The sequence below is a fragment of the Berghia stephanieae genome, chromosome 3, assembly GCF_034508935.2.
Source record: "Berghia stephanieae isolate SIO BIC M18660-M18661 chromosome 3, UCSD_Bste_1.3, whole genome shotgun sequence".
Taxonomy (NCBI): domain Eukaryota; kingdom Metazoa; phylum Mollusca; class Gastropoda; order Nudibranchia; family Aeolidiidae; genus Berghia; species Berghia stephanieae.
In genome coordinates this window covers 22,742,487-22,767,190 of record NC_088362.1, presented here as the reverse complement: position 1 = coordinate 22,767,190, position 24,704 = coordinate 22,742,487, and the positions used below count along the sequence as shown (strand labels likewise).

The following is a 24,704-nucleotide window of genomic DNA, read 5'->3' as shown; positions in this document are numbered from 1 at the left end:
TATATCCTCAAATTAAAGGCATTTATTGAATAAATACTATGTTATCTAGTAATTTTTCTTTCTTTTTTAATTGTGTGGGAACATTTTACAATTTCCATATCAATCTCTCCTCTTACTTTTTATTTATTGTATTTCACAGCTAACCTTATTCAACTGGGGTTTGTGGAAATGGAGGTAAAAGATATCATTATTTTCATTTTTCTAATACAAGTTGCTGTTTAATATTTTTCAGTATGATTTGTTCTATTTTCTTATAATAAAAAAAAATTGCCATGTATTTTTAATGATTTGTGCGGCTATGTGGTCTAGTGGTATGACACTCGCTTTCGGATCGGAAGCTTCTGGGTTCGAGCCTCACACTCGGCGCATAGTTGAATCGTTGGAAAAGGCTCTTTACTCACTTTCTCTCACCGTACTCAGGTGTAAAATGAGTACCTGGCCGTTAACAGCTCTGTCTTTGTCCGAAAAATTGTAATATTGCCTAACAGGCGTTATGTTCCGTCTTACATGCTTAATGTTAATGTTGACCAGGGACCCCTTGTAAAGCGCTTTGAGCACATTTAGTGGATATTGCGCTATATAAAGTTCAATTTAATTTTTTTAATTTTTTTAATTTCTGATTTTACAATTGTGGATTTAATGTTTTATTATAAATAGAGAGTACTGTGTTTTACTTTAAGTTTAGTAATGTTGATATCAAATTCTTTCCATTTCTATGCTGTTGTTTTTTCAGGGTCTTGTTGAAAATACAGCTAATTTTATGGTAAGACAAACATTCAATACACTTTGTAAATTTGTTTCACTTCCATTTAAATTTAAATCCATCAAAATTTGTCGGACAATATTTGTTTTGATATCAGTTTAAAAAGATTTTGTAGAAAACATGAAATCCTGCTAGCATCATCATCATCATCATCATCATCATCATCATCATCAATCGTGGCTTGTACGCTTGAGCACATTGCTGGTCAGCTGTCTCCATGAATCACAATCCTCTGCGGGGGGGGGGGGGGGGGGGGGGGGGGGGCATGAAATCTGTGTTGCTTTGTAAATCACTTTTGGCCATTCTTAGTTTATTTTAGATATGTCATTCTTTGTTTTCCTCTAGCTCTCTTTCCTTCGATCATCCCAGATGTTACCAACTTTTCTATTCCATCTCTTTTCCACACATGTCCAAGAAACTGTAACTGCCTCTTTCTGATGGTATAGATCAACTTTCTTCCCTTTCTCACCGTCTCCAACACTTCTTCATTCATATACTTGTTTGTCCAAGATAGCCTCAACATTCTTCTATACATCCACATCTCAAATGCCTCTAACCTACTAGTACATTCTTTGTCATCCTGCTAGCAACGCTTAGATAATCCTAGATATGAATTTAACAGCTCTTATTTGAATGATGCCAGTAATTCTAATATCATTAAGTTGTTTTTGTTTTTTTTTGGTCAAATGACAAGATAAAATAATCACACACAAGTCATATTTAGATTTTCGTTTTGAATAGTTGCTGAAAAAGGGACAAATATCCAGGAAGTAGTAATATAATAAAGATAACAGAATGTTTCAACTCTTTGCTTGTGTTTTATTCCAGTCTGTGATGATTAGATTATTGCAAAACTGCCGTCATTATGTCCAGAACAAGAAATCCAATCTGACCCATTGGCATCCCGTTCTAGGCTGGTTTTCACAGAATACAGACCAGAGGTAATAAGAGATATGAAAAATGAGTCCAAAAGATAATAAGTGCGTGTGTGTGTGTGTGTGAGAGAGAGAGAGAGAGAGAGAGAGAGAGAGAGAGAGAGAGAGAGAGAGAGAGAGAGAGAGAGAGAGAGAGAGAGAGAGAGGAAGGGAGAGAAAGCAAATAGGAGAGAGAGAGATAGAGCAAGTGGAAGAGAGCGAGAGGGAGAGAGAGAAAGCAAATGAGAGAGAGAGAGAGAAAGAGAGAGAGAGAGAGAGTGAGAGAGAGAGAGAGAGAGAGAGAGAGAGAGAGAGAGAGAGAGAGAGAGAAAGCAAGTGGAAGAGAGAGAAAGGGAGAGAAAGCAAATAGGAGAGAGAGATAGAGCAAGTGGAAGAGAGAGAGAGAAAGCAAATGGGAGAGAGAGAGAGAGAGAGAGACAGAGAGAGAGAGAGAGAGAGAGAGAGAGAATCATTATATCATTTCACACCAGTGCTGGATCCATTCCATTTCATAGCTTCTGGGTTGCAGGTTCTTAATTCAGTGTCTGTGCATGTCAGTTCCAAATTACAATTCAAGAGAATGTGTTCCATAGACTGCATTGGGTGTCTGCACGTACACTGACTGTCCGTCGAAAGTTGCCACTTTAACATGTTCTACCCCATCTTCCCCACTTTAGTTCTTGCCTAGTTGAGATCTAACAGAAAGTTCTTTGCGATAGACTAGTGTCTTATCCAAATCGTAACAAGCAATTGCTATTGTCCATCATACTAAAGAAACCAAGATAATCTCTGGCTCCACGGGCCCAATGAAAAGGAAGTTTGTTGTTTTTTTTAAATTTTTATCACTTATTTCTATTTTATATCTGTAACAGTCTCCACGAGTCTATGCCATATGTAGTCAGACAGCTACAGTTGCTATGGGGAGACAAAATGATAAGACTCATGTTCAGTGATCTACTTGAGTACACAGAAGCATGCCCTGCCTCGGATAATTCAGCGACTTCGACATCTGCTGAAACCAAGAAAAGTGAGTTATTTAGTTAGTAATTTGCACAGCTCTGTGGTTTCGTGGTATGATACTCGCCTTCGGATTGCAGGGTACAGGGTTTGGGTTCTGCTCTTAATGGTGCATAGTTGAGTCCTTGGAAAAAGTCGTTATCTCACAGAGAAAAAAAATATTACAATTTCAAAGCCTCAAAATCAGTATTCAATTGATATGACACCCTGCCTGGCTGAGAGAGAGAGAGAGAGAGAGAGAGAGAGAGAGAGAGAGAGAGAGAGAGAGAGAGAGAGAGAGAGAGAGAGAGAGAGATTGAGAGAGAGAGAGAGAGAATGGCGAACAATTACACTAGCTACTGAACTATCCAGCCATACAATGGCCTGTATTTCTTCATCATTATTGATATAAGTGCCTGTTCCACACTTTTTCTGAATTTTATTCAACAGATTGATATAAAACCCTAGTTATAGATATGACAATAAAGTACAGAAATTGATATAAAACTCTAATTGTAAATATGAGAATAAAGTACAGAAAATTGTGAATCCAATGCAGAGTTCATTGAACATATGGGTTGTTTGGCCTTGGTACGTATTTGCTATAGTTATTGTTATAAAGCTCAACAGTCTATTGCTACTGAATAATAGATAGTGGCAGTAACCTGTTTCTTTATTATAATTGCTCTTTCATTATGATGATATATGTCGCATTATAGAAATAATACCTTTCATCAACAAGGTTTATTGAAGAAAGCTTTAAGCAAAGCTACGAGTGACAAACAATCATCAAGTGGAAAGATCAAGCTGGACAGTCCAATTGCCTTCAGTACTTGCTTACCCTGCTCTTTGTATAGACAAACCATCAGCACCTTGACACAGCTCAGGATGGACATTCTAGGGGGTAAATTTGATACATATAATATTTTCATTTGACTTATTTTCATAATCGAACAGTTCAGCAGATTTATTTTTTTCTTTTTGTTTGAAAAAATTATTATAAATTAATATATGTGAGATTGTAACTTTGACATTTAGTCTTGTGTACATGATGACATATTTAAATTTAAAATCCAGTTATATCTCTCTAATCCGAACATCTCAGTTCCCAGCATTTTATCCGGATTACAAAGACATCCGGATAGTGGAATCAGTCCCAAAAGTAAAGAAGAAAAAAAATCCATCCGGGTAACGGAGATATCCGGATTGTGGAGTTCAGGATTAAAGAGATGCGACTATAACTAATTCTTTTTTTTTTCTCTCTCAATATTATGATCATGATGAAAAAAGCACCACAATGTCATCTCACAATCTAAGATGGTCATTGCAAAACTTAGGTTGTGGTTAGTAAAATTACTGCTTTGCTTAGCTGGCTTCATCTTTCTCTTTACCGTTGGTCTTACATTTTCCAAAAAGAAGAAGAAGAAAAATCCTGATACTTAACATGAAATAATATCTTCTTTCAGCAACACTCATCTCTCTCTTCTACAGGTTTGTCATACAATGAAGTTCTCTTGCCCATTCTGTGGAGATTTCTGAATGACTTAGGCCCTCACTGTGGCCTTAAAATTTTTATTCAACTTTTGAGTCAAGCTCCAAACTCAACCATTCACCCAGTCTTTTCTCTATTGTCCGTCTTTTGTGAGACGGCATCGCATATGATTACGTGAGTAGTTACATTTATTTAAGTTTAAATATAGAGCCTTGGGGGTTGCTTGAAGAAATTTGAAATATAAACTAATGCTACATGTAAAAATACAAAACAAAAACAAAAAAATAAACTCAAGACCTGCATAAAACAAGACTAAGTAACACTGATGAGGACGGTCTGTACTGTTCCCGTCTGAAGCCTTTCCATTTTCACCTTTTTGTTAGTATTTTTACATTTATTTAAAAACATGACAAAGTTATGAATTTGAATATTTTACAGATAGACTTTCTCATAAAATCTTGACTGTAGTTAAAGGTCTTGGTGATTAGATATATTTGTCTATCAAATTCATCTAATCTGATTGCCTGGTCCTTTGATTTCACTTTTGTCATCCAGTATGGTTTTGTTTTTGTTTTGTCATCATTGACAAGTAAGTTTTCAAAGCTTTATTCATCACCACAGCATCTCATTCCTCCAACTACTCCACCAAGCAGCTGAAATTTTTTTTAAGAGTTACATTAAAATGTGCAATCTTTGATTTTTAAAAAATTGGTATGCAGATTAGGATTAAGTGCTGTTTTTTGGATTTTTTAATTTAAAACATTGTTTGGGGGTCAATGGGTAGGGTATAGATAGGGAGAATTTCTGATAGGGATTGTAATTTGATTAATTTTGAAGAGCTTAATAGATGGTGGAGTCCCGATAGTTCAGTTGATTGAGCACTCGCTTCACATGCAAAGGGACCGAGATCGATCCCGGATGCAGTCAAGATTTTTTTCTGACTCCTTGTTCACTTAGCAGTGAATGGGTAGCTGAGTCTGTTAGATTTGGTGGAAAATACTTTGCGATAGACTAGTGTCCTATCCAAAGGATAGCAAGCAATTGCAATTTTCCATTTCACGCTATAGAAACGAGGATAAACTCTGGCTCTATGTATGGGCTGAATGGCTCTGAAGGACTACTTTTAATAGATGGCACAACACACGATGAACGGGAGTTTTCATTTTATGAGAGTGAATTGTCATTTCTGATTGAGGTTTTGGTGAGAAATAATATCTTACTTGCTTTATACAAATGGCATAAAAGAACAAATGAATAACTTTTTGAATATTTTGTAAAGAATAAATACAAGATTGTGTGGTCCATTTATTGAGGCAAAGAAAACATGTACTCATGGAATCTATACCAAACACAAAGATCAGGTCCCGAACAGACTATAGAATTCTTCCGTTTTAATGCATTATTGAGCTCATTGTCTGAGTGCCAGTTCCGCCCCGATGCCCATTTTTCTGGCTTTCTGACTATAGACATTTAGCTTAGCAGTAGTATAAGTAGTAGTTGTGGTGGTAGTAGTAGTAGTAGTGGTAGTGATGTTTGCAGTGGTTGTTGTTGTTGGTGGTGGTGGTGTCGTTGTTATTATTATTTTAAACAAAAATATTTTCTTTCTTATTTAGATTCTTTTCTTTTCTTTCTTTATTTTTTTACATGTTTTAAAATAAAAGTTTACAATTGCTTAGGATAGACGATGCATGTTACCGTATGAAGCCAGGCCAATATCATCTTGTATTTACTGCTTCTATTCTTTCAGGACATTGGACGATGTTGAGATGATGGAGCAGGAGAAAGTTTTCTCTAGGAATGACTACATACGAATGAGTGAATTTTTAAACCTCTTCGTTTTCAAGGTTGTTTGGGGAGGACTTATTAGTGAGTAATGATCTTGCTTTACTTTTTCGGGCTTTAAGAACCTCGACCATATTGCATCTTCCTTTGTAAGATGTTTCCCAAAGTAAAGTGAAAATAGCTACAGAAGTAACAATTTTGCTTTCATTAGAATGAAACTTTTACAGATGATACTTACATTAAAGAACTGCTTTTCTATTTAGTCTTAGTCAAGATCTTGTCACCAAGTTTTCATTTCCTTGATCATATGTGTCTTTGTCTTGATCGAAACTTTTGGCTGTTTTTTAAGGAGTTCAAAGAGCTGGTAGTCTGAAGGGATCAGATAAGATAAGAATGGTATCAATTCTCATGTCGCTGTGAAAATAAAAAGTGTTGAATTAGTTACAAATGAATTTCAATTTTTCAAAACATTTCAAAGAATGATTTTGAACCTTAATTTGATGTTGTCCATGTGAAAATTAATGATTGTTTTTTTTATGTGTTATACTTATTAATTTTCATAGATGATGTTAAGTTTATTTTTAGAAGTTAAACAGTGCTTGCTACAGTTTTGGGTCATTGCAGTGCCTAATAATAGGTAATATATTTCAACTTGCTCTTCTTTTTAACTTTTTTAAAATCAAATTTTTTTTTTCACAGGTATACACAGTGCTCAAAACTCTGATGTTTTCTCATCTACACTCAATCTTCTCATGATTCTCCATGAGAGAGATAGCAGACGTAGTTATGCTCCAGTGGGCCATTGGCTTATCAGGTGAGGATCTTTTCATCTTAACTTTGTGAATAATTTGTCAAAATAAAGAATGAATTTTTGCACAGGTAATTGATGCATTGTTTGTTACCAACTTTGAAAGAATTCGGATTAATGTAATGAATATGAAACTAGATAGTCATTACTGCTTCTTTTGCCTCAAAGGAACAATGTCTTACACTGACAATGCAATATTTAATCACCAAGCACAATTCTGTGGCCCTATGTATGAACCTGATAAGTCACGTTTTCTTGAAAAATGATTTGATATTAATAATATAGTTTCTTTACTAATTTTTTTCAAGTTTGGATAATTGTTGGAAAAAAACCCGATGGCTTTTACCTGAACACAGCTGATACTCAAACCTTGTTTTCTGTCCAACTGTATACAGTTAAATCTGGAAACTGGAACATCGCTTTAACAGAACAGTTTCTTAATTGGAATGATCTGTCTGTGACCGAATTTTTTCTTTTTAATTTATACTGGATAATTGGAATGCATGCCAGTTGATTGGAAGGATTTGAGATCTTGAACACCACAATCACATTATCTCATTCATCTGTAGTGTTTCATTCATCCTGTTTTGTTGATAAAAGGGAAACCCAAAACATCCATTTTATCTGTTTTCGTATATTAAATTGAAGCTTACTATTTTACTATGAAGCTTGTTATTTAATTTATGGCTGAAGAGGATTTATATGTCTTCATTTCATTAAACCTGTTTTCAGGATAGATCTGTATTGACAGTTCTGTCTAACTTTGTGGTTATAAGATATAATGTAACTCATTCTTTTCTAACTGCCATCATGACGTGTAATGTTAAAAGTTGGGAAATAACGTGAGACACAATTGTAGACAGTCAAATCAAAGGTTGCTCTATATTACTATAATACACATAACTACTGCAATAGATAGATGTGAAGTAATAGTTGTGTAATAGATTGTTCCAACTCGCGAAATCAATTAATTGGAATACAGCTTAATTGGAATGATTTCTGTTATCAGGTACATGCATAGGACCGCAAAATTTTGTTGCTTATTAATTTGTTAAAATAAATACAATGCTTTAATTAGATATATAGAGCTGCCCAACCTTATATTAGATATTACGTTTGTCGCATACGATTTTTTAGTTGTCTTTATAATTGCATCCAATAGGGAGGTGAAGCCAAGTATTTTCTTATCAGAGCTTGAGAAAGAGGGCAAATCTGCCAAGTTTCTGATGCAGCGAGTACCCCATATCATTCCATTCAATGAGGTAAATTTTCTTTTTCTTCATGAACTTTATAAACATAATGTTTGCAAGATATTTCATTCGGATAAAAATTGAAAAGACGAAAGTAAAAATAAAATTCCCTTTATTCATCCAAGGCGAGATTTGTCTTCGAGGTCTGTTCCAAGGGAAGACTGGAATAACTCAGGCATCAGCCATAGTGCAATGCTTCAAAATGAGAGGAGGTTGTGACTTCTCAAGGTCACACATTGTGGTAGGGAGTCGAACTGAGCACCATCTGGATACAAAGTAAAGACCATACCACTGTGCCACACTGCCCCAGTTCACAAAAGGCAATTAATTAATTTGGATGTAGACCGATAAATGGAGGTAGAGAAAGTATATTTCCTCTTAAAATATTTAATATTAATTTTAATTCTTTTCTTTATTTATTACATATTTTAATGTTTCAGCGTGTCGTCATCTTTAGAAAGAATGTACTACAGGAAAAACAAGCTTTGGGATTGACAGAGTCATCTTGCAGTTCAACACAATCTACTCTTATTACTGTGCACCGGAGTCGCATCGTAGAGGTGAATGATTTATCATCTACTGATCAGTATAACCTTTATTTCTCTTCTCATCGCTCAGTCATTGATTATTTTTTAAAACTCTTTCTTCTCATTGTCAAACCTGATAACTCTCCCGATTTTATTGAGAAATTCCTGATATTTTTTTCTCATTAATGATTTTCCTAATTTCGAACTATTTTTACAATTTTTATTGTATTTTAAACATTCTAGAAAAAAACAAAAAAAACATATCGTCATCATCATCATCATTGTCATCATCATCGTCATCATCAATCATTACCATCACCATCATTATCGATTATCAATCATCACCATCATAATCATCAGTACCATCATCATCGTCATTATCATCATCACAACCATCACTATAACTACCATAATCATCACCACCAACATCACCACCACCAGACAGCTGATTTATTGTTACAGGCGTATATGAATCATCAAAGAAGAATTTAGACCACAATTAATCTTAAGAAAGGATGGGGTGAAAAGTGTGAGTGTGAGGGGGATAAGATTACTACGCCCTTCGTCAGTGACATCTCTCCAATCAGAGAATGGTTGGTGACAACAATTACCATGTAGGCAGCAATACTTGTAATTAGTAATTACTGTCTAAAAGAAAATTTGGCAGATAAGACTTTATTTGACTTTTGAATAGTTTGATGTCAGTAAAGTCTTATAGAGATGAGGTCGCTTAAGAAATGTGAGACTAAATCGTAAGTGAAGTCCCATGATGCAATTGAAAAAGAAAACCGATTGCATGGTGGTCTCACATAATGACAACAACACGACCTTTCACTTGTCAAGTAAAGGAGAGTCCGTCAAACAGGTAAAGAAATTTAAATATTTAGGCACTATCATCACCCATAATACACTTGACATAGAGGATATAAAACAAAGAATAGCAATAGCAAAAAATGTGTTTTATAATGTGTCCAGTTGTGTCAAACAACAACATAAAGTGAAGACCAGAATCAAAATTAGTGGAAGTATATGTTATAAGGTTATATGGTTGTGAAACGTGGACGCTTGACAAAGAATGTACGAGGAGGTTAGAGGCATCTGAGATGTGGGTGTATAGAAGAATGTTAAGGTTATCATGGACAGACAAGTATACGAATAAGGAAGTGTTGGTGAAGGTGAGAAAGGGAAGAATATCGATAGATACCATCAGAAAGAGGCAGGTACAGTTTCTGGGACACGCGTGGAGAAGAGACAGAATAGAAAAGTTGGTAAGTCTGGGATGATCCAAGGGTAGAGAGCAGGAGGAAGACAGAATAATAGCCAAATGTGATTTTAAAAGCAATGCAAACTTCATGTGCGCCGCAGAGGATAGCCATACTTGGAGACAGCTGACCGACTACATGCTTAAGAGTACAAGCCACAATGAATGGAAAAGCAATGATAGGTGCAATTCTGGGACACGCGTGGAGAAGAGAAACTATTTTGAGTTTAAATGGCAGTGTGAATCTGTGTATTGTGTGTTTCTATATGGTATACTTTATTAATCCCTTAGTGGGAACCACTTTTGCCAAAAGGACAGCATCCCAGTAGGTAATGGTAAAGTGACTTGCTTAAGGCCATACAGAGTTGCAAGTGGAACTAAAACCCAGCCCAAGAATATACTGCTGGGCCCCTTGCCTCTAATTATGTTGTGTTTGGTATTTATTATGAAATTTTATAAAGATATTGATAAAGTTTTATTAATTTTTATTCACTATCCTCTAATCTGATTTATTTTTCATTGATAAAAACTGACAATTTATACCCCTTTTTCAATGTTTTCAGGATGGCTACAGGCAGCTTGCCCAACTCCCAAGTAGATCTTTGAAAGGAATAATTCGGGTCAAATTTGTGAATGAACAGGTAGCTTTTCAATTTTTTGATGGTGTTGTTGTTATTGTCTTTTGTTGAATAATGATGAAGGCCAACAAGACAGGCTAGTTAGAAAAAATAACATTGCATATCAGTTTTTGTTGTAGGCAGAAGAATGGTTTTGAGTCTGGGAAGGGTTCCCAACCTCCCATTGTGGGCAGGGAGATACTTGCTGTGTCTTCTATACCCCTATATCTGTTTTCCAATTGCTTTCTGTCTTTGACTTGGAATGAGATTACTTAGTTTTGTCCTGACCCTGGGCTGGGAGGGAAACGGTTGAATGTATGTAATTTTGGGAGATGATATTTTTTTCCTTGTAAATCATCTCTCTGTTATGTGCTGTATTTTTTTTTTTAATGTTAACATATGATTTGTAAACATTTGAATGTACTCCACTTAGTGGGATCTTGTGCTGGTGTCTGGGTGAGACATTTAGGTGATCTCAAACTAAGTACACTGATAGTGTGCTCTTGGAATCTTCATCTGTTCCCTATTTTTACCACTCCCCTTTGTCTTACTTTTTCCTCAAGTCCTTTTAATTGTACATGTAGAATGCTTTTACTATCCAATTTTCTTCCTTTTTACTGGCGTTGATATGACATAATAAAAAAAAACAACCCTTAAAACCCTTTAAAACAAAACAAACAAACAAGGGTTTTGAGCCTGAAACGTTCCGTTTGATATTCATTTTTGTTCATTACTTTTTGAATATCAGCAAGGAGTTTATTAGAGAATCTAAGGGGACAGAACAAATTGGAGGGGGATGGCATTTTTATCTAATGATATTTGTTTTTGTTTGTGTGTTCTTTTACATTGTTAATGAATTTAGTTTATGTTGACTTAAACTTATATCTTCTTGAACCATTTTCAGGGTTTGGATGAGGCTGGTATTGATCAGGATGGTGTGTTTAAAGAATTCCTGGAAGAAACTATCACTCGTGTTTTCGATCCTTACCTCAATCTGTTCAAGGTAAGAATGGACTTGTTGCGGCTATGTGGTCTTGTGGTATGACACTCACTTTTGGATCGGAAGGTCTGGGTTTGAACCTCACTCGGTGCATAGTTGAGTCCTTGGAAAAGGCTCTTTACTTACATTTTCTCCCCATACTCAGGTGTAAAATGAGTACTTGACCCTGAATTGCGTTGTCTCTGTCAAAATAAAATGTACTATCGCCTAATAGGCATTCATGCCTCGTTCTACATGTTACGTGTTGCTGTTGGTCAGGGACCTCTCGTAAAGTGCTTTGAGCATGTTTAGTGGATACTGCTCTATATAAATACTCTAGTTTTTTACATTCATTTTGTGAAGATTTATCTCTATGAGAGTGTCTGTGAGTTAAATGTTTTTTTCACTGGAATGCCTATTTTTCCAACGAAACCGTTTTTTTCCCCTTCAAACTCATTCTCCTGTGAGTACCTGTTTTATTTGTTTATTTTAAACCATGAGTGGGGAGGGGGGGGATGTGAAGTGGGCGAGTGGTTATGGCATTGCACTGGGACCTGGAAGGTCCTGGGTTCGAGCTCTGCTTCAAACAATTTTTGTTTTTTCTCTGGGCAAGATTTTTAACTCCCAATTTGCTCACTTTTGACAATACATAGGCAAAGGAAGGGAGACAGAGAGAGAGAGAGAGACAGACAGACAGATAGTCAGAGATAGAGCGAGTTCTCACTTAGCCAACGTACAATGAGGCCTTTGTCGTATTTCTTCTTTTTTCCCCACATCTTACGTGAATACCTTTATCTTTTACCAGGTGACCAGCCAACAAAAACTTTACCCGTCATCCACCTCTCATATTCAGGAAAGCCATCTGGCCCTTTTTGAGTTTGTAGGAAAGATGCTGGCAAAGGCTGTTTACGAGGTAAAGTCTGACGTTCAAAGGGATTTTCAATGTGTGTAATGTAATCACTTACAGAACCACCATCTGTTACTTTGTAATATTAAATAAGCGCTTTTAGATTTCAGCATATAGTACTTTAGAAGAGTACTTTATTATTATTATTATTATTATTATTATTATTATTATTATTATTTATTATTATTATTATTATTATTATTGTTATTATTATTATTATTATTATTATTATTATTATTATTATTATTATTATTATTATTATTATTATTATTATTATTATCTGCAATTGGGAGTCCTGATAGCTCAGTTGTAGAGCACTCACTTCACATGCAAAGGGACAGAGAATAATCATGGGTGAAGTCGAGATTTATTTTTTCTAATTTTTTGTCCTTGGGTAAAGCACTTAACACAGATTACCCCACTCAACTCAGGTGTGAATGAGTGAGTACCTAGCTATAACTAGTGACAGATATTGTAAGAGTATTAGTACTAAAAGAATGCCTAACAAGCGACTAGTACTGCATTAAATGAAAATCTGGTTTCCATATGGCCAGCTGGGTAAATAAATGAAACACTGTGAAGCGCATTGAGCATGGTAAATCCGTGGAATTTTTAGATATAAATGTTCATATCTATTTTTATTACTTATTTTAATACCAGTTATAGATTCATTACAACTAAGTAGATGTTTTAAATAGACTTAACTCTTTCAGCGCTGAAGCTATATTCGCATTTTCGTCACAAAATGGCTGACACCTGATTGAGGCAGCATGAGAATGACAAGCTAAGACAAAGCAACATTCAAATTCGGTTCAAAATCTCAATTAAAATACCCCCCCTCCCCCCCCCCCCCCCCCCCCCCCCCCCCCCAGGGCCAATTGAATGTTCTGATGAAAGAAAGGATACCACTGGTTTTATTTATGGTACTTTTGTAGAAAGTAGATTGGATTACATTATTGTTTTTGCCTTTCAAGACTGGCCAAACTGTGAGGCCATTGGCCAGTAGAACAGATTCTGCTCTGGCCACACAGTGCGGACAATAGTGCTGAAAGAGTTAATAAAGAAAAAGATGTAAAAGATAGTTGGAAATTTGAGACGATTTATCTTATTTGTGTTATTTTATTTTTTTGTTTTTATCTAAATACTCTCCCAGGGTATCATAGTGGATGTTCCGTTTGCTCCATTTTTCCTGACTCAAATCCTTGGTCATCTGCAAAGCGCCACATACAGCAGTTTAGATGAGTTACCATCCTTGGACATGGAATTAGCCAAGTCATTGAGTTACATCAAGGTATGAACATTTACGCGTTGATGTACACAAGTTGAACCTCTGAGAAATCTTAGATCCCATGACTTTAAATTGTTAGCATCTCCTAAAAGTAAACTTAAATACTTTGGTGATAGGTCTTGCATGAAATTCAGACCCACAATATGGAACAATCTCCCTCAGTCTATAAGATTTTTCGAGCTCTATAGATATTTTCAAAAAATGTATCTTTTCACTAAATACTTACTTGATTGAATTTTTTAATGTATTTTATGTGACTTATGTATTGATGTTTTTGATGCCTTCATTATGCTCTTATTGTTTTGATATTGATTGATTTGGTCTCACAGTGTTATTGTATTCTGGGTAAACAATTTCTTGTTGCTTTTTAGGCGCCTTGAGGTTTCGATGAAAGGTGCTATAGAAACATGCCTACTATTATTATTATTTTAAAAAAACATTATGCCTTTTGCACCACGATATCATAAGATATCGTCGCCTAGGCATTCCACGAAGGAATATAGATAACTCATCAAACAAGATGTCTGATGTCAACAGGAATCACCCATGTTGTCCAAGTGAGCAAATTGGGGGTTAATAATCTTGCTCAAGGAAAAAAAAAACGAAAGTGCCTGAAGCAGGGCTCGAACCCAGGTCATCCGGATCACAGTGCAATGCCTTAACCACTCAGCCACTTCACCCCCGCGAATTATTATTATTATTATTATTATTATTTTATTATTATTATTATTATTATTATTATTATTATTATTATTATTATTATTATTATTATTATTATTACTATTACTATGATTATTTTATTATTATTATTATTATTATTATTATTATTATTATTATTATTATTATTATTATTATTATTATTATTATTATTATTATTGTTATTATTATTAAACGAAAATAAATTTTTTCCTTAGCTTCTCAAAATAACTTTATATTGGAATATGTTCAAAAAACGACCTATTGGCGCAGCCTCTTATGCACATTCATGGAACATGTTATTATGAGGAGGAAAGAGTTGAGATAACTATGGGGAAGCAGGAAGGAAAAAGCTCACCTGCATGGCAGCTACCAACTTTGAATTTGAGCTTTTTATACAGCGAAATGTTCACTACACATGCTCAAAGTGCTTTATAAGGGTCCCTAGCCAACAGTAGCAGTTAACATGTTGTATGAGACACGACACCTGTTAGGTGATTACAATGCTATTAACAGCCAGGCACTCAATTTACACCTGAATATGGTGAATGCATGTTAGTAAAGAGCCTTTCGAAGTGTTATTTAATCCTCTTGAGGGTAAATTGTTGACCTATAAATAAGGTCAATCATATCAATATCAACAACTATTTTTATCTGTTAAAAACTATGAATTTTAAAATTTTCAAGTCGACAGGTCGGATGAATGATGTGTCAGGAGAATCTGGTGTTGAAAGGAAAAATATCTCTACCTTAAATCATCATTTTATATATGTTATGCACTTTTTAAATTTTAATTGTCTTAATCCATGAATAAGGAAAATATGCTTTTAGAACAGGAGATTAAGTGGTTTTGTTTTGTTTTTCTGCAATATTTTAAATGTGAGAATAGTTAATAGAAAAGCATCTAACCATTTTAATTTCAAATTCATTCTTAGCACTATGACGGAGATGTGTGCGACCTGGAGTTGACCTTTTCCCTTGATGAAGACATTCTCGGTCGTATTGTTACTCATGAGCTTGTGCCTGGAGGAAAGGCTATTCAGGTCAATAATGAAAACAAGTGAGTCGAAATTGATAAAAACAGTTTTTATTTTGATAATTTTCAGATCTTATTATTTATTCCAGTCAAGTTTTAGTTACTCTTTTTTTTTTCTCCCTCCATTTAGTAAACAGGCAGCCATTGGTGGGCAGAGTTTGCTTACTGTGTCTTCTATACCTCTATAATATATGTTTTCCAATTAGTTTTTTTGGTTTGTCTTGGAATGAGATTATTTGGTTTTGTCCTTTCCATTGCCTGAGTCCTTGGCTGAGAGGGAAACAGTCAAATGTATAATGTTTGTTTTGAGAAATATGCACTGTATTATTTTTTGTTTTATATAGTGTATTCCTCTTAGTGGGGGCCTGTGCTTGCATCAGGATGAGACTTTAAGGTGATCTCAGACTAAGTGCACTGATAGTTTGCTCTGGGAATCTACATCTGTTCCCTATTTACTTTTTCTTGTGTGCTTTCAATTGTAAATATATAATTTTTTTACCATCCCATTTTCTTCCTTTTTACTACTGAAATTACCTAAACGTGTCGGATGTGTCATACAGTCCTTTAAAACAAAACATAATGTCTCGTTCTACATGTTACCTGTTGCTGTTGGTCAGGAATCCTTTGTAAAGCGCTTTGAGCATGTTTAGTGAATATGGTGCTATATAAAAGCTCAATTTTTTTCTTTTTTACTGCACCTTGGATTGATCTTGGTCCCTTTGCATGTGGAGCAAGTGCTCTACCAACTGAGCTACCAGGACCCCCAAAGGTCATGAACCTTGAGACAAAATCTTTAGATCTTAGGATTCAATTTCCCCTTAAACTGACTGTTTGACTGTTTAGTTATTTCATTATTTGTCATTGGTGGTTACATTCAAGGTCAGACTCGCTGATTTTAAAGATTAAAGCTCTTATGCCAAGATCATGTCTCAATATTATCTTCCAAACTAGAAAAGAACACACCAAATCATGAAAGAGAATTGTGCTTTTACATTATATATATAATGTTACCTATGAAGTGAAGACCATGGCGTTGCCTCACTGCACCTTTTTAAGTACAAAGTGATATTAAGCTGCTAGAAGCTGTGGTCTGTAAAAATTAATGAATAAAAATGAATACAACAGCTTCCAATTAGAACAATACACCAAGCACGGAACGTTATGGGCTCAAAACCCTTCTTCAGCCAATAACAGAAACAATTCCTAATATATAACTCTAATTTAACATTGTTGATTGTTTTTTTTCCATCCAGAATTCGCTATGTCCACTTAATGGCCCACTTCAGGATGTACAGACAGATAAGGGAGCAAACTCTTGCCTTTGTCCGTGGATTTAAGTCGGTTGTGACTCCCGATTGGTTGAGCATGTTCTCATCTCCAGAGTTACAGAAGCTGATTTCTGGCGACTGTACAACCCTCGACATGACAGATCTCAGGTAAGTGAGGAATATCAAGAGAGAAAAATGAAAGAATGAACGGCAAGGCAAGAACCATTTGAATATAAGAAACATTTAAATGTACAATTGGATCATTTGATTTCAGCTAAGAAGATATGTAAATTTTGCACTAATTTATGGCTTCAAAGTGATGAAGGAAGGAATAAAAAACAACAAAAGGATAAGATCTAGTTTGTTTGTTTTTTTAGGGGGAAGTTTGTCTATTGGACTCAGGTTTCTTCAACAGTCCACCTTTGTTATTTTCTGTGTCTTTGTGTCCATCTTCTGGTATGCAGACCTGCCTGCTCGACAATCGAAAAATTCGTAATTTTTAGGAGATAAAAATTGTAGTCACCATAGTTAACTTTAAAAATCTACAATTTACCATCACAAGGATTAGTAACTAACACTTCAAAATCCTTAACGTTATGTAGTCTAACATCAACTTTCATTTTCAATAAGTTTTAATGACTTAGAGATGCTCACGAGGTTCTGAAATTGGAGCCAAAATTTAGTAAAAGTTTTGAATTTTTCGTGTAAAATGAGTACCTGGCTGTTAACAGCGTTGTCTATGTCAGAAAAAATTGTAATATCGCCTTACAGGCGTCATTCTGCATGTTACGTGTTGCTGTTGATCAGGGACCCTTTGTAAAGCGCTTTGAGCACATTTAGTGGATATTGCGCTATATAAAAGTTCAATTTATTATTATTATTATTATTATTATTATTATTATTATTATTATTATTATTATTATTATTATTATTATTATTATATTATTATTATTATTATTATTATTATTATTATTATTATTATTATTATTATTATTATTATTATTATTATTATTATTATTATTATTATTATAATTATTACTACTATAGATAAGATCCCAAGAAGGTAGGTCTGGGTATAAAACCATGATATGACTTTGTCAGGTTCCTGTTAGAACTCTCATTCTCAGCGGGAAACGGTGGATATTTTGTTTTTGTGGGAGATAGGACAATTTTTTTTCCTTGTAAAATTTCTATTTTCAGCATGTTATTACTATTTATATATTAAATGTAATGATAGCAATGTCGTCACCATTTGACTTCATTCCTCCTTCTTGGAATCTTATTTATATACCATATTTCCAGCAGGATTCATTATTCTCAATTTAAAAAAATAATTAAAATTAAAATTGAGCTTTATATATCGCAATATCCACTAAATGTGCTCAAAGCGCTTTACAAGGGGTCCCTGGTCAACAGCAACTTTTAACATGTAGGACGGGACATGCCGCCTGTTAGGCGATATTATTACAATTTTTTGGACAAAGACAATGCTGTTAACGGCCAGGTACTCATTTTACACCTGAGTACAGTGAGAGAATGTGAGTAAAGAGCCTTTTCCAAGGACTCAACTATGCACCGAGCGCGAGGCTTGAACCCAGGACCTTCCGATCCGAAAGCAAGTGTCATACCACTAGACCACATAGCGCACTCAATACACTTCACATGACTCTATTTATCCCCATAGCAGGCCATATGGAACTAATTTTCATTTGTACTCTACGAGTCACCTGTAAGACATCTTTTTTGTACAAGCACTCTTACATTATCCATCACTGACTATAGTCAGCTATTCATCCACACCTGAACTGAGTGGAATGAGGAAATGTGTGTAGTGTCTCACCCAAAGATACATGGCGAAGTCAGAGGATTTAAAAAAAAAATTGTCATCCATCTCTCACTATACTCAAGTGTAAAATGAGTACCTGGCCGTTAACAGCGTTGTCTATGTTGGAAAAAAATTGTAATATCGCCTTACAGGCGTCGTTCTGCATGTTATGTGTTGCTGTTGATCAGGGACCCTTTGTAAAGCGCTTTGAGCACATTTAGTGGATATTGCGCTATATAAAAGGTCAATTTATTATTATTATTATTATTATTATTATTATTATTATTATTATTATTATTATTATTGTTATTAGTATTATTATAATTATTATTATTATTATTATTATTATTATTATTATTATTATTATTATTATTATTATTATTATTATTATTATTATTATTATTGGCCACACATTCAACATAGCTTGATATTTTCAACCAGATGAGAAACTTAAAACCAAGGGTGCCTTAATGAGCAAGTCAATGGAAAGAAAATGAAGAGAATAAAGATGAGATATATGCGGAGGAAACAAAAAAAACAATGTTATGGTGTTAGTCAGAAGTCAAACTAAAGACATATAAATAATGGCAAAAAAATCATATTGGTCACTCGGAGCAATAGAGAGTAATTTTAGGGAAGAAATACCGTCATAAGAAGAATGGAATATAGTCAAGGTAAATGAGCTAGTGAGAAGCTGAGTCATGGGTAACACAATTCTTCTGTTCTCTATTAAAACAATTCCCCTTTGTTTTTCAATTTGTTTTGTGCTTACAGGTGCTGATATATAATCTTCCTTTTTTATGGGTGGTAAAATGACATAAAGTTGTAAGAGAACAATTGAAATATATGGTAAAGGGATTGCTATGCCCCTGATGTATAGAGATTTATATTTGCACTTTGAAATGAGGATTTTGAAAATTTCGCACGTGATTATATATATATATATATATAAATTTTATTTTATTTTATTTATTTATTTTTTTTAAATTTTCGTTGTTTTTTTTTTGTGTGAATAGTATGATATAATTGACTAAAAATGGTAGCAACAATATTATATAAACAGGCTTGTTTTTTATATTAACCTTTTCAGACGCCACACCCAATACCATGGAGGCTACCACAATAACCACAAAGTCATCAATTGGTTGTGGAATATCGTGGAAAATGATTTGGATGCCAGTGAGAAGGGACTGTTTTTAAAGGTAAGAATAGGAAACGTTTGCTTATGCATTAATAAATAATACGAGGTTAAATAGATTTTAGCTTCCATCATAATACCATCAACCAGTGTGGCCTGTCTGACTAATATTAATGATGATATCACACGCTCACTCACTCACTCACTCACTCACTCATGTACGTGATTGGCAATGTTCTCTGTCTTTTGCTGCATGGGTTGCTGTCTGCAGGCTGAGGCTGAGGCCCGGGGCTTTTAGTTCTTTTTCTTATACAGTTCTTCCCCAGGTTTCCTTAGGTCCACCTCGTTTCCTCATTGATCATATACTTCAAGGCATTTTGTGTACAGCTATTGAAGGGTACAGTGTGACTCTGATATACCAAACTTGGATTCAGCAAAGACTTGAAAAAAATGTATTAACACAAACAAAAAAATCAATAAACGTTATAACTCGCACCCAGCATTCAATGTTTCGTGTTAATATTGTTTTTTTGTTGTTTTTTTAGAAGTTATATTCAAACCAGATGTATCTTTTACCATGTCCCCAGTTTGTGACAAGCTGTTCCAAACCACCATTGTTGGGATTTGCCCATTTGGAACCTCCATTTTCTATCCGTTGTGTGGAGGTCAGCGATGATCAGGTAGGTCTTTGCTTATCTGACACACACACACTATCTCTCTCTCTCTCTCTCTCTCTCTCTCTGGGTGGGGTTCCTGACCTCCCCTAGTGGGCAGGGAGGTACATACTGTGTCTTTTATCTCCTTATATCTGTTTTCCAACATGCTTTCTGTCCTTGTCTTGGGATGAGATTACTTGGTTCTGTCCTGGTCCTGGCTGGGAGGAAAACAGTCAAATGCATAGTTATTGTTTTGGGAGATGATATTTTTTTCCTTGTAAATCATCTCTCTGTTTTGTATTATTATATTTGTTATTTTTAATGTATAATGTAGTAAGCATTTGAGTGTGTTCCTCTTTGTTGGATTTTGTGCTTGTGTCCGGATGAGACTTATAGGTGATCTCAAACTAAGTATATTGGTGGTATGCTCTTGGAATCTACATCTGATCCCTATTTGTTCCTAGTTCCCCTTTGTCTTACTTTCTCTTGGGTGCTTTAATTGTAATTCTAGAACTTTTTACTATCCTATTTTCTTCCTTTTTACTGGCGCTGATTTAACCTAAATGTGTTGCAAACGCCGTAAAACCCTTAAAAACAAAATAAATCTCTCTCTCTCTCTCTCTCTCTCTCTCTCTCTCTTTCTCTCTCTCTCTCTAATTTTTTAACGATTGCTATCAGAGAGATAACGCAGTATTATATAGTCTTCAACTATTTAGTATTTGTATTTCAACGCAATACCATTCTATGTTCTCTCAAATAATGATTTCCTTTGCGATGAGTGGGCATAGCTCATCAAACGCTGCTTTTGATGCATAATTATAAGTATTTTCCATTTCATGGACATTATCAAAATGATTTGTTCTTGATACTGCAAAGCCAAATAGCAAACACTAGAACTAAGAACTGAGGAGACAGATCTAATACTTTGTTATGAGAATATATAGTGAGTCCTTGTCACGACTCAATGCTATGTGTTGTGTCCTCATTTTTCTGGTCCAAATCAAATCATTCCGAAAGTAAACCTAGAGTTATTTTACTGATCCTGTAACAGATGAGACTTAGTGAGACAGCATTTAGATGTGCGGCTATGTAGTCTTGTGGAATGACACTGGCCTTCTCCAAGGTTCAAGATCCGATCAGCGCATAGTTGAGTCCTTGGAAAAGGCTCTTTACATTCTTTCACCCTACACAGGTGTAAAATGAGTACCTGATCATTAACAGCATTATCTCTGTTGGGAACAGACGCTTTGTCTCGTCCTACATTGTAAGTGTTGCTATTTCGCAAGCTGCCCCTTGGAAAGCATTTTGAGCAAGTTTAGTGGATATATTGCGCTATATAAATGCTCTAGTCTTTTAGATGTTACTATTCTTGATGCCATCAAAGATTTTTTAAAGGTTGTGAATTTTAAGTAAAGTTAGTTTTTACTTACTCGTACATTATGTTCCAGTATGGTTCTGTTGAAATTTGTCATTTTTTAAATAGAAGAAATGAATATGCTTTTTTTTCCACTTCAATTTTTCAAAATTTAACATTTTATTTTTAGGACACTGGAGACACTGTTGGTTCAGTCCTCAAAGGTTTCTTTAACATCAAGAAAAAGGATGCAGGGGGGCGACTACCCACATCTTCCACCTGTTTCAACTTGCTCAAACTGCCCAACTACTCTAAGAAGTCAATCTTAAGAGAGAAGCTACGTTATGCCATTCACTCACATTCTGGATTTGAAATATCTTGACGACTATGCCACCAACAGTCTGCTCTCCATTTTGGAATAATTGTTACCATAACAACTAAACAATGTGTCTTTCTCTGTATATATTCTTCTATCGGCTATAAGTATTTTAAGTTAACTGATATTTGATTCAAAGTGATTTAATATTCATGCTTTCAGTCTCAGTGGATATTTCAGAGCACCCTTTGTGTTATTACATATTCATCCGGCCACTATAACTTATAAATAATATGTTTGCTTAAAGACACACGTCTTTCTTGTGTTCAAATTTCATTGTATTTTTCACATGTATATGAATATATATGTGTGTGTGTGTGTGTGTGTGTGTGTGTGTGTGTGTCTTTAATTGAATCGTTTATGTAATAATACACACCTTTCTCATCTTGAGATTGATCTCTTTGTGCAGTTAGTTTGTATGTGTCATCAGTGAGGCAATCAACATAAGTTGGGTTAAACCAATACTGGAGTATTGGTGTTTTGCATGTGGTATGCACCATAAAAAATGGAAAAAATACAGAAGAATCAATAAGGTATATTACAACTGACCACGCATTCACCACGAGAGAGAGAGAGAGAGAGAGAGAGAGAGAGAGAGAGAGAGAGAGAGAGAGAGAGAGAGATGCCCATGCCACAACCTGAGCTATCCACTACTACATGAAAAGACCAAATTCGTTTTAAAAATCATGCTATCGCAGATTACCTTTCTTGACTTTTGTGGGCTAGAGGAAGTCTAATAATTATTGGGAACTTCAACAATTGTGCAATAAAGCTACAACTCTTTGAATATTAACTCGGAAAAGTGGATGATGATAAAAAGTAAAGAAATTAATGAATTACATAATTTTTATTTCAGTTGATTGTATTTTTTAAAACTGTCGGCCTTTATGATGCCCAGAAAATTGTTAGGAATAAACAAAACAAGAAAACTGAACAATATCCACTAAACATGCTCAAAGCACTTTACAAGAGCTCCATAGACAACAGCAACACTTAACATATAGGATGAGGCATGACACCTATTTGGTGATATTAAAAGACAGTGACAATGCTGTTAATGGCGATGTACTCATTTTACATCTGAGTAGGGTAAGGAATGTAAGTATAGAGCCTTTTCCAAGGTCTCAACTATGTGCTGCTCAGAGCAGGACCCAAACCATGGACCTTCCAGTTCGAAGGTGAGCGTCATAACACAAGACCACAAAGCTGCAAAATTAACTGAGTGACAAGCGCAAAACGCCACTTATTAAAGTCCAATTTATTTTTAAACCACAATGGTAGATTGATAGGTACAAGAGAAAAATCATTTTCTAATACATTGACATATGATAAAGCATGTTTTGCTGGGTGGGGTTCCCGACCTCCCATAGTGGGCGGGGAGGTACTTGCTGTCTCTTCTATCCCCCTGTATCTGTTTTCCAATTGCTTTCTGTCTTTATCTTGGAATGAGATTACTTAGTTTTGTCCTGACCCTGGCCGGAGTCCTTGGCTGGGAGGGAAACAGTCAAATGTATAGTTATGGTTTTGGGAGATGATATTTTTTCCTTGTTATGTACTGTTGTTTTTAATTTTAAACATATGATTTGTAAACATTTGAGTCTATTTCTTTTAGTGAGATCTTGTGCTGGTGTCTGGGTGAGACTTTTAGCTGATCTCAAACTAAGTGGAATCTACATCTGTTCCCTATTTGAAGGATTTCCCCTATGTCTTACTTTTTCCTCAAGTCCTTTTAATTGTACATCTAGAATGTTTTAACTGTCCAATTTTCTTCCTTTTTACTGGCGCTGATATGACCTTAATGTGTTGCAAGCGCCGTAAAACCCTTTAAAACAAACATGTTTGGTTTAATTTTATGTCATCCATTCCATTTTGAAAGAAATTCAATTAATGCTGAGAGGGACTACAAACATTTGCAGGTAACCAAAACCTTATTAATTTTTAGGTTGTCTAGCTGAAATAGGGGATAGACCACTTGATAATGCAAAGGGACTGAGATCAATCCCTGGTGAAGTAGAGATTATTTTCTGACCCCACTCTCAACCCAACTGTGATTGAGTATCATGGTCTGTTAGATCTGGTGGAAAGTGCTTTGGTCTATTGACCAACATCCTATTCCTATCCAAAGGGTAGGAAGTAATTGGTCTTGTTCATTTCATGCTATAAAAAACCAAGATAATTCCTGCTCTTCGAGCCTAATGCTCTAAAGGTCTACTTGGCTGTCATAAGGTGACCTGAAATGTCCGATTGGCAATCATTTAGGCATTGATGCAAGCAAGGGAGAGAACCCGTTGATTTTTAATAATGGTTCTGAGATTTCAATGTTTATGAGTCAATATGAAATAATTTGTGACAAAACTTTGTCTTTGTAAAAAGAAAAATATGGAAAGATAGAGTCATAATGGTCTCAAAGTAATCTTTGATTGATTTAATAGGATCTTTTAGAAAAGTGTTTGAGCTGAAAGTTGAGTTCATGATCCCCTTTCAAGGCTTAACTTTTAAGAATAACATATTGTCATGATAGCCAAGTTGAGGGATAAAAGAACGCTTTCCTCCTATCCTCAAATAGTATGATAATCCTATCGTCTCTCATCTCTTGTTTTCATGGTTTTATTTTAAAAGGCTGTACCAGCTCTCCTCTCTTGTTTCCAGAATTTTATTTTAAACGGTTGTAAATACCTAATTTGTCCAAAAAAAAAATGTATTGATACTGCTATGCTGCAAAAAAAAAAAAAAAAAAGGTGCAACTGATAATGTTGGTTTGGTATTTGTAA

General features: G+C 34.9%; 1 protein-coding gene across 3 annotated transcripts in view; it reads left to right on the top strand.

Annotated features, from left to right (window-relative positions):
* LOC144967358 (ubiquitin-protein ligase E3B-like) overlaps nt 1–24,606 on the top strand; it is a 37,737-nt gene extending 13,131 nt beyond the window's left edge. For all 3 annotated transcript variants that reach the window (XM_078904472.1, XM_078904473.1, XM_078904474.1), the window contains exons 13-31: nt 140–174; nt 734–763; nt 1,592–1,704; nt 2,550–2,704; nt 3,416–3,577; nt 4,165–4,339; nt 5,913–6,031; nt 6,647–6,761; nt 7,918–8,017; nt 8,446–8,565; nt 10,357–10,434; nt 11,315–11,413; nt 12,195–12,302; nt 13,450–13,587; nt 15,216–15,340; nt 16,570–16,752; nt 19,500–19,611; nt 20,135–20,227; nt 21,748–24,606. In XM_078904472.1, coding sequence (XP_078760598.1) covers nt 140–174; nt 734–763; nt 1,592–1,704; nt 2,550–2,704; nt 3,416–3,577; nt 4,165–4,339; nt 5,913–6,031; nt 6,647–6,761; nt 7,918–8,017; nt 8,446–8,565; nt 10,357–10,434; nt 11,315–11,413; nt 12,195–12,302; nt 13,450–13,587; nt 15,216–15,340; nt 16,570–16,752; nt 19,500–19,611; nt 20,135–20,227; nt 21,748–21,939 — 2,252 coding nt within the window. In that variant the 3' untranslated portion in view covers nt 21,940–24,606. The remainder of the gene's footprint in view (nt 1–139; nt 175–733; nt 764–1,591; nt 1,705–2,549; nt 2,705–3,415; nt 3,578–4,164; nt 4,340–5,912; nt 6,032–6,646; nt 6,762–7,917; nt 8,018–8,445; nt 8,566–10,356; nt 10,435–11,314; nt 11,414–12,194; nt 12,303–13,449; nt 13,588–15,215; nt 15,341–16,569; nt 16,753–19,499; nt 19,612–20,134; nt 20,228–21,747) is intronic.
* The last annotated feature ends 98 nt before the right edge of the window (nt 24,607–24,704 follow it).